The sequence below is a fragment of the Lutjanus erythropterus genome, chromosome 10 (genome assembly GCF_056507025.1).
Source record: "Lutjanus erythropterus isolate fLutEry1 chromosome 10, fLutEry1.hap2, whole genome shotgun sequence".
NCBI classification, from domain to species: Eukaryota; Metazoa; Chordata; class Actinopteri; order Lutjaniformes; family Lutjanidae; genus Lutjanus; species Lutjanus erythropterus.
Genome location: NC_139326.1, coordinates 14491207 through 14504724, shown reverse-complemented (window position 1 = coordinate 14504724; position 13518 = coordinate 14491207). Strand labels below are relative to the sequence as shown.

The following is a 13518-nucleotide window of genomic DNA, read 5'->3' as shown; positions in this document are numbered from 1 at the left end:
GTGAAGTATTCAGAAAAAGGTCAAAGAAGTACTACAGAAGTTAAAAAAGACCTGATTTAAGTGCAAAACAACATCAAGCTCACTACCGGACATAAAAGTAGATAATTTACTGCTATTTTATGACGAAATTAATTCAAAATCGCACCACGCTGATTAGCAGAAATGCGATATCCACTGTCGCAACGAGTCTCGCTAAGTCTCAGCTTAAACACGAGAGCTGTTGTCCTTTTCCTGAGGCTTTGTGCACCATTTTTTGCAGGGGAACAATGTGACATTTCCCCTCTGCCCAGTTTCTCCCTGATTTCACTGGGGTATTTTATAGCAGGCTATAAAGATGAAATGTGGGGGCTGTTAGGGCTCTTTCTCCAGCACCACTGTGGTGCCCTCTCGACTAAATCACCACCGGGGGAAAACGCCAGTGATGGGACGAGAAGTGAGTTTGTAATCCTCCACTTCTCTGCCTCTCAACATCTGATACATGCTTAGAGCTGTGTGTTTAAGCTAAGGCATGCGGTGATTCCCGGCTTTGCATTATCCACCTGTGCTGCGGCCACAGCTCTCATCTCATAAAACCACAACTGGCCTCAGGGTCAGACATGCCAAAACTGCCCTGGCTCTCCTCTTTTTACCCCTCCTTCACACTTTCATTGTTAACCCCCCCACCCATTGTGGAGTTCCACCCAGAAACATCCGCAAAAATTTAAGCCTCAGATGACAGACAAGCAGCACTAGGGCAGGGAGATGAGAGAAAGTTTGAAGGTTAGAGGAGGGTATAGAAATATGGGAAACAGAATTTGAATTGCAAGCTGCACCTCATGTAAATAAGGAGATTTGCAATTCAAATTGAGCAACAACCTCACAGACACATCTTGGTTGTTGTTGCTGGAATTTAGTGGAATCAGCTAATCTTTTCTCATTAACTTAGCTAACTAAGTTTTACTCTTTCATTTAAATTTGAAATTTCTATGCGTTTTCAGAACACTTCAGCACTTACAAACAAGAGTTCTTCTAACTTAAAATATCTACTCACAACAGAACTAACAAAAACATGACCAGCATATTTAAACACTTCCCAGCATGCATTGTGTGACAGTGGGAGAACCCACTCCCCTGCAGGCACGCACATGTTAACAACATGAGCACACAACGACACACATGTGCACGTGGGTGGACGCATGCACAAATACTTGACCCTGTGCAGACATGCCATAAATACCATCCCTCATCTTTTCACAAAGAAGTGGCGACTCTGGTCCTCACTGCACTTCTGATGGGTCACTCTTGACAAGGCGGGTGTCTGAGAGAGACTGAGACTAGTTGTAGCTGCGGCCCAAAGTGAAAGAAATCTCTCTGTCAGGAAGAAACAAAGCCGTGAGCTGTCACCGAGTTGGAAAAGCTGCATTGGCCGCCAAGAAAACAGCAAAATCCAAACAATGAAGATGTCCATGTTGAACCGCTTGTTGGGACATAATACACTCTTAATGTGCAGGGAAAGCCTTCCCCGATCCCCTGCATGTATCCTAGTCATAAATCTTCTGAATTCCCATCCAGTTCAAGTAAAAACAAATCTGTCCGGTGCCACTTCAAAGCATTGCTGTGTTATGAGTTTACAACCATGACTTAGAGAAATGTTTCAGAGGCTTTGGGCCCAGGAGAAGGGGAGGGGGGTGTTCTGTTTCTTATGGCTTGGTGATCTGCGCCAAGCCACTGTTCTGGACGTCTCGGTGAATTTGAACTGACTCACGTAAGAGTGCGTCTCCATGCATATACACAAGCTCAACAGTTGTGCATACAATGCTGACAGTCATACTCCGAGTGTGACTGATGGATAGAAAGGGTTTTCAAGACACCCAAAGCCACCGTGTCCCTTCACATTCCAGGGATGGGCAATGGAGATTTGCTCACACAAACTCTTCAGGCGTGTTTGCATCCTTGTGATGACAGGGCTAAATGTTCTGTTTGGGTGCCACCAATAAAATATTCAGGGGCGAATGTCTGAGCAGGTCCCCTGTGTTCAAACCCTTTGCGAAACACTAACGACCTGCTCCTAAATTATTAAGAGAGTCAAATGCTTTGTCTAGGAAGTTCAAAGCTCTGTCAAACATCAGTCTGCCTTAGAAAGAGGAGTTTTAAAGGTGCTGTACAAAGCATTCTGAGATCAATAACAGAATTGTCATAAACAAGAGAAATGCTAAAAAGATTGGCAGCCTACACTGTGAGCCACTGTTTTGTATTTTGGCGGTAAATCTGCTGGATTTTTCAGCACAAAAGGAGACTGCGGTACAATGAAAAAACAAGAGGGAACAATTGTTATTCTTGCAGTGCAGAAAGGGCTAAAGCTTACTTGAAATGCACAATGTCTAACTAAGCGTTTACCCTTAGCTCTGTCTGTAGCCCCTGTAAAACAACTGGCCCTGGAGCGACAACAGATGTGGTCTTCATTTCAGAAAACTATCAGCACAATCTTTGTGAGATGGGGGCAAGCAGGACAGTCTCATTTGCTTTCAGGAATCATATTTTTAAAATTCTACATGTTGAGTGTGACCTCTGAGGAAACATAATCTGATGCCGCATTTTAAATATTATTACTGACATTCCCAAAAGGCTGCAGTACGGCAATATTTTTCTGTTGGTCTCCATCAACTGGTGAGCTCCATGTGCTCCACTGTATGTCAAGTCTATGTAAGTGCAGTTTACCACTGGATTACAAACAGAGAACACAGTCATGTCATGTTCTCTTTAAAACACACAGTGGAGTGCTGGCAGTGAGTTGTTTTATGCTGTGTAGGAAACACTGGGTAGTTTAATCTCTTGTGACCTTAAAAAAGCATAAAGGTATTGCAAGCCAAAAAGTTTGGGAAAGGTTAAATATTTACATGCTATTTAAAGCCATTAGTACTGATGAGGTAGAAGCATATCAAATCTTATTTCGGTGGTTTAATGTGGCCATAAAAAGTCCGCCTGCCCTTGATTGAACCTAGAGACAATATATTTGTCCTATATCCCAAGACTGCATTCCAAAATTTAATTCCATAAACTAAAGATTCACTAATTGAATGGCTGGTCTTCAGGCCATGACTGGTGATCTGCTGATCAATGTCAGATTTATTCAATTCTGTGCTGGTCAAATTTACATGCATGCACTGAAACTATAGTGAAAGGTGTTAATAAATTATTTACTAAAAGAACTTTAAGAAAAAATGTCCAAATTCTCTGATTTCAGCTTGTCAAATGTGAATATTTTCTGATTTCTTCACTACCCTAAGACAGAAAACTGATTATTGTTGTGTTGTGATCAAAACAAGACATTTACTGACTAAGAATTCACCATTTTATGACTTTTTATGGACCAAACAGCTAATCAATTAAAAGATAAAATAATCAACAGATTAAATGATAATGAAAATAACTGTCTGTTGCAGCCCTACTATCAATGGATTATTTTCACTGTCTGAATCTAGATCAAGCATCAGTATCTAATATGTGCGTCAAAATGAAAAGTAAGAAGTTCCGAGACACGAGATGCATTGCCCATGTAGGCAGTCACAGGACGGGACGTCACAGCCATATTCAACAGTGCTGGTCACACTATCATGTCATCATCACCAGCAACAGGAGTGACAGACTCCATGAACAGAATAAAGTAAAGATTAAGGGAAAGAACAGAAAGAGAAATAAAGAAAAAGGACATGTGTAGGAATAAAGTGTGAGAGAAGACAGGAGGAGAGACAAGGAGAAAAGGTGGAGACGGAAAAAGAAAGGAGAACAAGGACTGGAAGTAATCTGGAGTACTTCTGGATAAAATGCTAAATTATTTAACTGTCATTGCATAAAAGCTCTTGGGCTGCGACCTAATTGAACTTAAAACTCAGGAAACAGATGGTTCATTAACTTCTTGCTTCACATCATTTTTAATTAGTCAATCTTTTTCCATGGGTCATGTTAACTTCTAGATCAACAAAACGGGACTCACCTGCAGTAGTTGTGCCTGCCCAAACCACCCTCTCCGTTGGGGTATTTGAGGGTGTTGTAAGGGTGCTGGAAGGTCTCGTTCCAGAAGAGGCAGGGTTTACCACCATGCAGGCTGGTCTGGTTCTGGAAGCCCCTGTAGTCCTCTCCGTTGGCAGTGTAACACTCTGAAAAGAGAGGAATGGGATTGAGAAAGTGAGAGAGTTTACTGGTGTCTGCAATAAGGGATTACATGTCTTATTAAGATGGAAATCAAAGGCTTGGCAAGAGCTTTTAAACAGGCGTGTAAAAGGCTGCCACATATGTGACCGGCTTTATTGTGAATCTGGATTCAGTGAAATACTCTTGTGCTGTTAAAATGTTTTAATGTGTTTGGAATGATCATAGACGATAAGCTTTAGAATAATTGTATTCTTTGCCCAGGCTCGATTCATTTCAGCTCTGGCCAAACGTGTTAAAGCAAGATCAATCACGGCATTGTTTCAATTAATGTCGACGCAGGAGCGCAGAGAAAAAAAAAAAGCCCCACTGATGTACAACAAAAGCAAACATGGCTTGAATTTCCAGGAAGTGTATGACAACCATATGGCCAAGACAGAGAGAGGGAGTGAGAAAGACGGAGAGCTGGGTTCCCAAGGCAAAACAATGGCTGGTGGAAGGCTTTTTCTTCCCTGGAAGAGGGAATTCAAATAAACAATGGCTGATGGGAGCATGATGAGCCATCACCGCTCATCGCTTTCAGCCTCAGGGGTGCTCCCGTCAAGACAGTTTTAACGTCTACAACTGAATTCCTCTTTTGATTGCATTACGATGGAAAATATTAATTTATTATGTGAGTGTTTTGATTACTCGTACTGCAGGTGCTCATTACTGCTATGACTGTTGACAGAGCAGGATACCTCTTCAGTGTTACCAATGGAGATTAAAAAAAAAAAAAAAACAGACTCTCCGCTGTCTAAATATGAAATTAAATTTCAAAGAGTAGATGCAGACAACGCAACAAAGGCAACAGTTTGAAGTTCTGATGCACTGCAAAAAAAGTTTAGAAAACTCCTGATTTCAAAACAACTGTTTTTAAACTCCAACTCCTAAAGCTAATGCAAGGAGGTTTTACCTCTTTATGAAACAGTCTAAATTTATTTCTGATGCCACTATTTGACCTGCATAACTTAACGAGTCCATCTGCGAGAAGATTACCTATTGGCTGCCACAGCTCAGATTCTGCATAAAATCGAATTGAAACATGACTGTGTTTACATTTTTACAGGCAAAGTTGCAAAGAGTAGTACATTACCCAGTTAAAAAGAAGCAGGAAGATCTCAAGAGAATTTTATTTCTGATGTTATATTTTGTGGTTATCATGGTGGAAATGCTACCACGTTTGGTCACAGAGGCCTCCACAATCATCAAAAATAAGAAAATTCCTTATAATTGCTTTAAATTTTGAAATAAACTAAAAAAAAAAAGTTTGCCAACCTATGATCTTTTGTTTAGATATTTCTTCTACTTTAAAAGAACTTGAATCTTTGAGTTTCAGTAACATAAAATCTACTTTTCAAAAACTGTTGAGAAAATTCATAAAATTAAAAGTGAACAATGGTTAATAATTTAATATTTTCAATTGCAACCATTTAGATTTCAAGCCCCCAAATAATGACAAATTGGGTTCATTACTGAACAGTTTCTGAAATACAGAATATTTGGGTGTTTCTAAAATTTAAAGTTTATCCAAAGAAGAAAAGTGAATTATCTCAAGAGGAAATATAAAAACTCAAAAAACCTGTTTAATGGTTGTTTCTTTAAAACATTTTTAACAGCGCATCAGAACTTCCAGCTATTCCCCTTTTTTATAGTGTTTACACAATATAAATTCTTAAAACATGTGCAATTAACACACTCTAGTATATACTTATCTGATTTTCAAAAAGTCAAGCTGCTCTTCACATGGAAGTATTGCAGCAATTTCACATCATGCCTGTCAATCAAACATTAATAAGAGAAAAAAAACAATACGTGCTTGTTTGGCTCGTCTCCATGGGGTCTTGTTGCTATGTACGTGGTTAGCCAATGACCGACCCCTTTCATCAAGTCAAGCTGTCTGGGCTGAGTATGAGCTAATGCATTGCAATATGACAGTCATTATACCCCTCGGTGAGCCAGCTGTGCTCCAAGGCTCTTTCTCATTCTCTTTCGAGTCCAAGGTTTCCCAACTTCCTCTCTGTCTCTTTTCTTCTTCTTATCGTCTGTTCTCCTCTCTCACCATCCTCTCCTCTTTTCACCTCTGCTGCTTCTAGCTTTTCTCTTATCCCCTTTCAACTTGTATACAGACAAACATTTCTTTGGGGATCACTCGGCCTCACAGGCTTGTAATGCAACTTCTGTAGTCTGTTGCAGCCTCTAGATGCTGTTTCACAGGCCTGGAGGAGCCAGGTGGCATCAATAATTACAGTTAAAAGACCTAGAAACGTTTATTTTTTATTTGTGGGAGATCAGTTAACTCCCAAATCAAAATTCTGTATGCCAATTACCTGGTCTGGACTGGAGTCACATGACTTGAGCTCCAGTTAGACTCAGAAATTGCTGACTTCAGACTCAACTTGACAAGATCAAAAAGGTCTTGCAACCCTAAGTCATATTTTAAATAGCGGACAAATGCAGAAGTGCCTAAAAGCTACATTCTTTCTAATAGTCAGCAGGGGGCAACTCCACTGGTTGAAAAGAGTCTAATTATACATGACTCTACTTCCCACCTGATTTATGACCTCACTAAACTGTTTCCTAACACATTTATGGTCTCAATCAGTATATCAAGTCTTCTTCAATACAGCATGATGTTCATTTAGTAAATTGTGGTTCCATTTACAGTAGAGTAGGTAATAAAGCAGGGTATGCTTTAGGATGAGGGTACCGTGTGACTGACAGGTTGTTCTCAGTGAGTCCATCCAGTGCAACGCGCCAGGCTCACGAAACTCAGATCAAACTGTCATACGAGATAGTGATGATCAAATATAAATCAACATTCTGTTACTACTTTGCCTGTTTCTCGACTAAAATGTTTTCACAAAGTTTAGTGTGCTGTTTAGCGGTAACACAAGAAACTTTGTGATCAGGCACGCCATCATTATTTCCTGCTGAACGCACAAACCAAAGGCTGTCAAACTCACTTCACAGCACCCACCAGCTCCACGCTCTCGGCGGTAGTGTGCATGCTCTGGTTGGAAAAAACACAGGATGGCAATCCCCAGAATGCCAAACTCAAGGCTTCAAAACAATACTCCACAAACCAAACTTTGACAATTTGACTTCTACTTGCCAGTGACTCTTGACTTCCCTTGAACTCAAGCCTTTTCACTTGAAAATAGTTGATATCTTCCCCAAAGCCCAAAGATTAAAAAGTATGTTACTCTTTATATTATTGCCACTAATCAATTAACTTCCCTTCATTTTCTAAATCAGCTAATGTTAATGCTATTCATTCTCAGCAAGTCGACACTTAATCTTACAGTTGGTGAAGAGTGTGTTATGATGGTTTAAGACCCCAAACTCAGATTTCAGTGCTTGGGACTTGCTTGTCTTGACTTGGGATTTGAGTGCCACGACTTAACAATAACTTGGTCCCACCTGTGCCAATTACATTAGCAACTCAATAAATGTACAACAGTAGAGCCCAAACAAGGAATAAATGTGAAACTTTCATGTGTTTAGTAATTAGCTTCCCATACTTCCCGCCATGCTTTGCAATATTTACAGCATTTAGCTGCACACATTCCAGCCTCTCACGTCCACCGCAAAAGTACTGCTAACAGTTAATTTCAGAGTAAATCAGAGGCCCAGGCTGTTCTCAGTGTGTCAACCAAAGTCGCTTTTAATTAAAGATGTTTCGGTTGTGTTGTTCAGTCAAGCTTATCAGCCATCCATCGTCTGGCTGACAGGAGTTCAACAGCAGCAAGGAGCTGCAGGGTTTCAGGTTGCTGCAATTATGATGCCACTCTATTGTCTGTAAATCGCTCCCCTCTCTCTTAGCAAATTAATACTGCCTCGGCATGCAAGGATATCAACCACCAGATCGTAAATCCACTTGAGAGTGGCTGAGGCAGAACACGACTCCATAAAATTAGAAAAACAGCTTAATGGTGTTACAACAGGGGTCATGCTCTTGCCACCCTTACACAACCGATGAGAGGGGTGGAGGAAACAAGTTATTGTCACGCTGACAGACAGAGGATAGGCAAGGTGCTCTAAATGCACGTTTGGAGGGTCTCAGTGGTTGCATGTGCAAAGGATTCAGATGATCACCATGGAGCAGTGATTAAGTTTTGGAAAATTGTGGAGGTGTTCTGACACCAACATTAGTGTCAGGTAGGGTTGAGCACCGTTCACACTGAGCTAACACGGTGCTGGTACCTAGACTTCAGTACTTGTACCCAATGGTACCTTTTTTTGGTGCATTACTCTCTCTATAATGACAAAAATGTAATTTTAGCTATAAAATCAAGCCCAAACTCATAAATTTCAACAGTGTTATTTATTTAGAAACTGTTGTTATTCATTGAGAACATTTTAAGCACCACACAACACAACCTGCAGCCCGTTAGTCTGTCAGCAGAGAAGTTAACGCTGCTGCTTGTGTCAGGGAGGAAGCACACGTGATATCCATGTTTGTTGTTGTTATCATTACCACCACAATGCTTGCATACTGCAATATTTCCCCCTTAAAAGAATGCAATTCATGAATAATGGGTTTACACTACGTTTTTGGACAAAATAATAAATCTCACTTGTTGTTTTAGTGTACTAAATAGCCTATCGTGTTGGTGAAGAATTTTAGACGCAGCCTGTGGCAGAGTGTTGACTAATGCTAGTAATAATGCTAAGGCAGTGTCAAACAAGACAGTAAAAGAAAGTGACACATCTCCAACAACAATTTAACCAAGTAGCTAATTAATCACCAGAAGATGTAGATGAAGTTGCAGTCTGCATCAAGTTTTGAAAACTTTAACCACACTTGCGGCCACTTTGTCACTTTGTTGAATCAGCTGCAATGTTAACATCGTTCTCTCCCTTTCTTTTTCTTTATATACTCAATATTACTCAAGTACTGAAATTTGGCATCAGTTGAATTGAATTGGTACTGAGTTCAGTACCCAACCTCGGTGTCAGCTGCCATGGTGTAGTTTGAGAATGATAGAATTTGGATATGGATTGTATAATATGAAATATAGTTTGGGAAGATGGGAGCCAGATGATGAAGTTTCATTGCATTTACATTTTTCTGTATGCCGCCAGCAGCCACGGCAACAGAAAGAAAGAGAAGGAAACACTGCTATTGAGAGTTTGGCAGCAGCACAAGCACAATCATGAGTCACTGCTCCCCAAAAGCAATCACGACTGTTACTGCCCCAGTCAGAGAGGATAACATCAGGCAGGGACAGGGCAGCCGCCTGCATCCCAAATGAGCTCACGTCCTTCAAATATCTTTCCCTCCAAAAGAGCGGGTATTAAAATGACTGAACTTGGCTGCGTGCAGCGCTGCTCAACACACTGTATCAAAAAGAAAGAGCCAAATGACTTTGTAAATGTCTCCTCTTGTCTCCTCCTTCAGGAAACTTTACTCTGGAGTTTCAGGATGAAGGAGAGCTCGTCTGCACATGGTCCGCTTGGAACGAGCTGCCGCTGCTGGCAATCATTCCGCCCTGCTGCGGCCAAGTTAGCTTTCCAGGACGAGATGGTAAATATGGCAGCGTTTTGCCACCGGGAGGGAGATGGGGGGGTGTTCCATGTGGTTTCAAGGCACCATTTGCTTGTGGTGAGAATGGGAAGTAGCAGATCTGCTCAGACTCAGAGATAAGTGAGGCCATCATAAAGATGAATGGTCCATTTAAGAGCCCTGCGGATGGCCACACATCTATCAAGCTAAAGAGAAAAGGCCAATTTAACGTTGGAGCGGTGTGAATATGAGCATTTTATCCTTGTCCTGGAGCAAATGAAGAGCTCATCGGCTGATTGGACCATCACCACTTCAGGCTCACTCCCCCTCCGAACACGCCCAGCCCCCACCTCACACCCCTTTTCCTTGTCACCAAGCAACTGTTGCGCTCTCGTCACATGGGTCTGGGCTTTCTTGTGGTTTCATCATAGGCTGTGATGGGAAACAGAACCACCACCGCATGAAAGACGGAGAGAAGGGGGGGAAAAAAACCTCCTATAAAATACATGCAGATCTACAAATAGAAAAAGTCCGGGAAAGGGAAGAGGAAGACTCGCCCTTGACCAAGCCCTGCGCTCAAAGAATACTGCACCACCCGGCAACGGGAAAAAAGAAAAACAGCGGAGCATCACTGAGAGAGAGAGAGCTAATCGCCCTGTTATTATATTTGTTGGGATTTGTGGCTAATGACTTCCACATTGCAACTTCAAATGCACTTAATGCACTGAGAAAAGAGGGGGAGGGGGTGAAAGCAAAAAGTACGGGCTTTGGTCATGTGATCTCGAGAACACAAACAAACAAGCTTACAAACAAATGGTTTCTCTGAAACACGTTGCCAGGTCACACAAGAGCACTTATTTGTTGTGTTTGCTACGAGGGATGAAAAGCAGCAATAATTACAGACGACTGCTTCCTCGCTGAGGGCTGACATAAAGAGCTTCCTTCCATCTTTATTATATGCTTCGAGCTCTGGGGACGCAAAACAGGCTTAGTGCATGAGCAATATTTCCACTATAATGAAATTATACCAAATGAGTCTATGATAAAAACATGCATGTTCAGTATTATGCATAAAAAATCTAATTTGTACAGACAGTAATGCCACAAAAAACTAGAGGCTGTACACTGAGTAGGGAAGACTGGGGGCAATTGTACCAATTTTTACATTTCCCTTCATAACTCACAGACTACTTAAAATACACTAGTCATCTTTTGATATAAAAAAGATATATAAGTGCACTGATGAATATGAATAGATTTTGTGAATGCAATGGTCTGCAGAGTGACAGCTGCTGCTCCACAACGTGCTCTTGTCCAGTGACACAATACACACACTCAGCCATGACGTTTGAATGACGTGTGTTTTACAAGGAGTTAATGAGCCAATTAAGCTCGTCTTAGATTGCTGTAACAGTGATTGGGGGCAATTGTAACACACACAAAAATTATTGATATTTACCTATGACATCACAACTAAAAGCATACCTCAATGTAACCACATTACAGCTGTGGTATCTCACAGTGTTACTTAAAGGAACAATACGTAGCAATTGTGCTTCCAAAAATGAGCACAGAAGTCCAAATACCGCGTTGGAGCCATAGACTGTATATTAAATAGTTTGGGGAGCACTGCAGGAGCATGAGACACATGCAACATCATAACTGACAATAAGATGAGATGATGAGTCCTACACTGTTGGTCAGCTGTTTACACCTGTCAATTGTCTATCAATATAAAGTTAAGTCTGTTATCCTGAAAACAAAAGCACCGAAAATGCAAACAGAAATCGTATGCATTCAAAATAAAAGCCTATTTCTGTTTTTACAGAAGATTAGGAAACATTTTAGTGGCACCTAGATTTTAATTATTTGAATTGAGTTAAAATTAATTGCTGGTGGCCTGGTAGCTCAGCTGGTAAAGCATTTGCGTTTTTCAGCAATAACTTAGAGATAAAATTTATCTAAGTTAACATTCACAGTCGTCTAAACTTTAGAAAGTAGGAGAAAAATACAGAGTACATTGAAAAAGTAACTTTCAGGAATTAAGTATGTTACAGTTGTCCCCAGTGTCCCCTTACAATTTTCTTACAAGAGAAAGAGACATCCCACAATCCACAAATAAAGATGACAGAGATGTCTGAATATTAATACATAATCTGCCACACTATGTTTCTCCTCCACTGTGTCCTGGTAGCCATTACTGTTGTGGGGCTCATTAATGTCCGTGTAGTGAGAACAGAGGCCAGGGACAGGCCAAACCAGGCCAGATGTGGAGGGTTACAGATTTCTTTTCTGGGGGGGGACACAGCTGGCTGCAACACAAGTCTGGTTCCCCTTTTCCCCGACAGCATCTATTTCCACATCAAAACCACATCAGACTTCAGAGGATCGCAGGAAGCCTGCTTCACATTTATTATCCAGGTTTCACAGATAGCCACAGATTCAGTGAGGCTCTTATAATGAAGTCAGATGTTGCTGAGGAGAAGTCAGTGATTTCTCAGAGGGTGGGGGCTTGGCAGTTAATGGACCACACCTCGCCTCTCTGCCTCTCTGATCTCTTCTCCCATAAGAGGTTTTTTTTAAAAGTGCCCTCATGCGAGAGGGTCAATGAAAGTGCAAAAAAAAGAGCCTCGAACAGATGCCTTGAACTAGTTAAAACTGCAGACAATGACAGCTCGATGGGATTTTACAGTGCTTTTCATTTCATGCTTTTGTCATAGGTTGTAGCCCCCAGATAACCAGGCCATAAACCACGACCTCATTCAGTCCCAAAATAGCCTCCATCACCACCATTCTTCCTCCGCTGCACCACCTCCCGAGCTCACTACCACAGTAGCCACAGACCCACAGGACTCCCTGCCAAAGTTGCTGGGTAGCACCTATAAAACATGGCCCCATCTCGTTCTGGTGCGGCCCCTATTATTTAGCTCCGTAATGGAAAGAGTCTAATCTGCTGGAGCCAGCGGTGGGGCTAAATGCAGTGCCAGAAACCCCCGTTTGAAGTTGCTTGTCACAAAAATGGAAAGCATAAAAGGTTTTTTGCCGCAAGCTGCTTGCCGGCCCTTAATTTAAGTGTTATGTCTCGGGCGATTTTGAGAAATCAATCAGAAGATAAAACATGCACCTTTGGAGGATTTCCTGTAGTGGCCAGCATGATATCTGACAAAACACAGCACAAATGGTCCAAGCGTAGCTCTGGCTGCATGAGTAGACAAGGATGGAACGAGGTGGGACGATTTAGAGTTTTGCTTGGCAGACATTCAGGGAGTGACTGATGGGCTGCAGACTCTGACAATGACGTAAAGGACATCGAGGGACTTGCTGAAACCCCAGGGAAAAAATCTGCTGGCAAGATGTCGACATCAGGGCCCCATCAGCACAACCTGACATGAGGGCGGATGAGGTGTTGCGTTCAATTACCTCCCCCTGGCACCTCCTGACTGTTTCCTCAAGTCATAATCAACATGTGCCAAAAAAGAGGCCATATTTCCAAAAACACGACAAAAAGCTTCTTCACCTCTCCTGCTGTCTGTGCTGTCTGTCCCACATTTTCTCACACATCTCTCCATACGATGCAAAGGGTTACAGGGTTAAACAAATAGAAGGGGAAATCTCCCGCATACTCCACACATGCCAGTGAACCTGCTCTAAACCAACTCTGACACCAGAGTAAACAAGACGTGTGCAGCCAGGAGAAAGCAGCGACTATGAGTGAGGGTAGGAGGGAGGGAGGGAGGAGAGATAGAGGAGCCAAGATGGGCCAAGGGTGTTCAGTTCAGAGCTTCCAAAGATGCACAATTAGTGCGTCTGGGATCGATCCATCCTAAATTAAACCAAACTGC

At 41.8% G+C, this 13518-nt stretch overlaps 1 protein-coding gene across 2 annotated transcripts in view; it reads right to left on the bottom strand.

The window, feature by feature from the left end:
- Positions 1-13518, bottom strand: part of kremen1 (kringle containing transmembrane protein 1) — a 77770-nt gene that overhangs the window by 43439 nt on the left and 20813 nt on the right. For both annotated transcript variants that reach the window (XM_084728352.1, XM_084728353.1), the window contains exon 2: positions 3974-4136. In XM_084728352.1, the coding sequence (XP_084584478.1) occupies positions 3974-4136 (163 nt within the window). The remainder of the gene's footprint in view (positions 1-3973; positions 4137-13518) is intronic.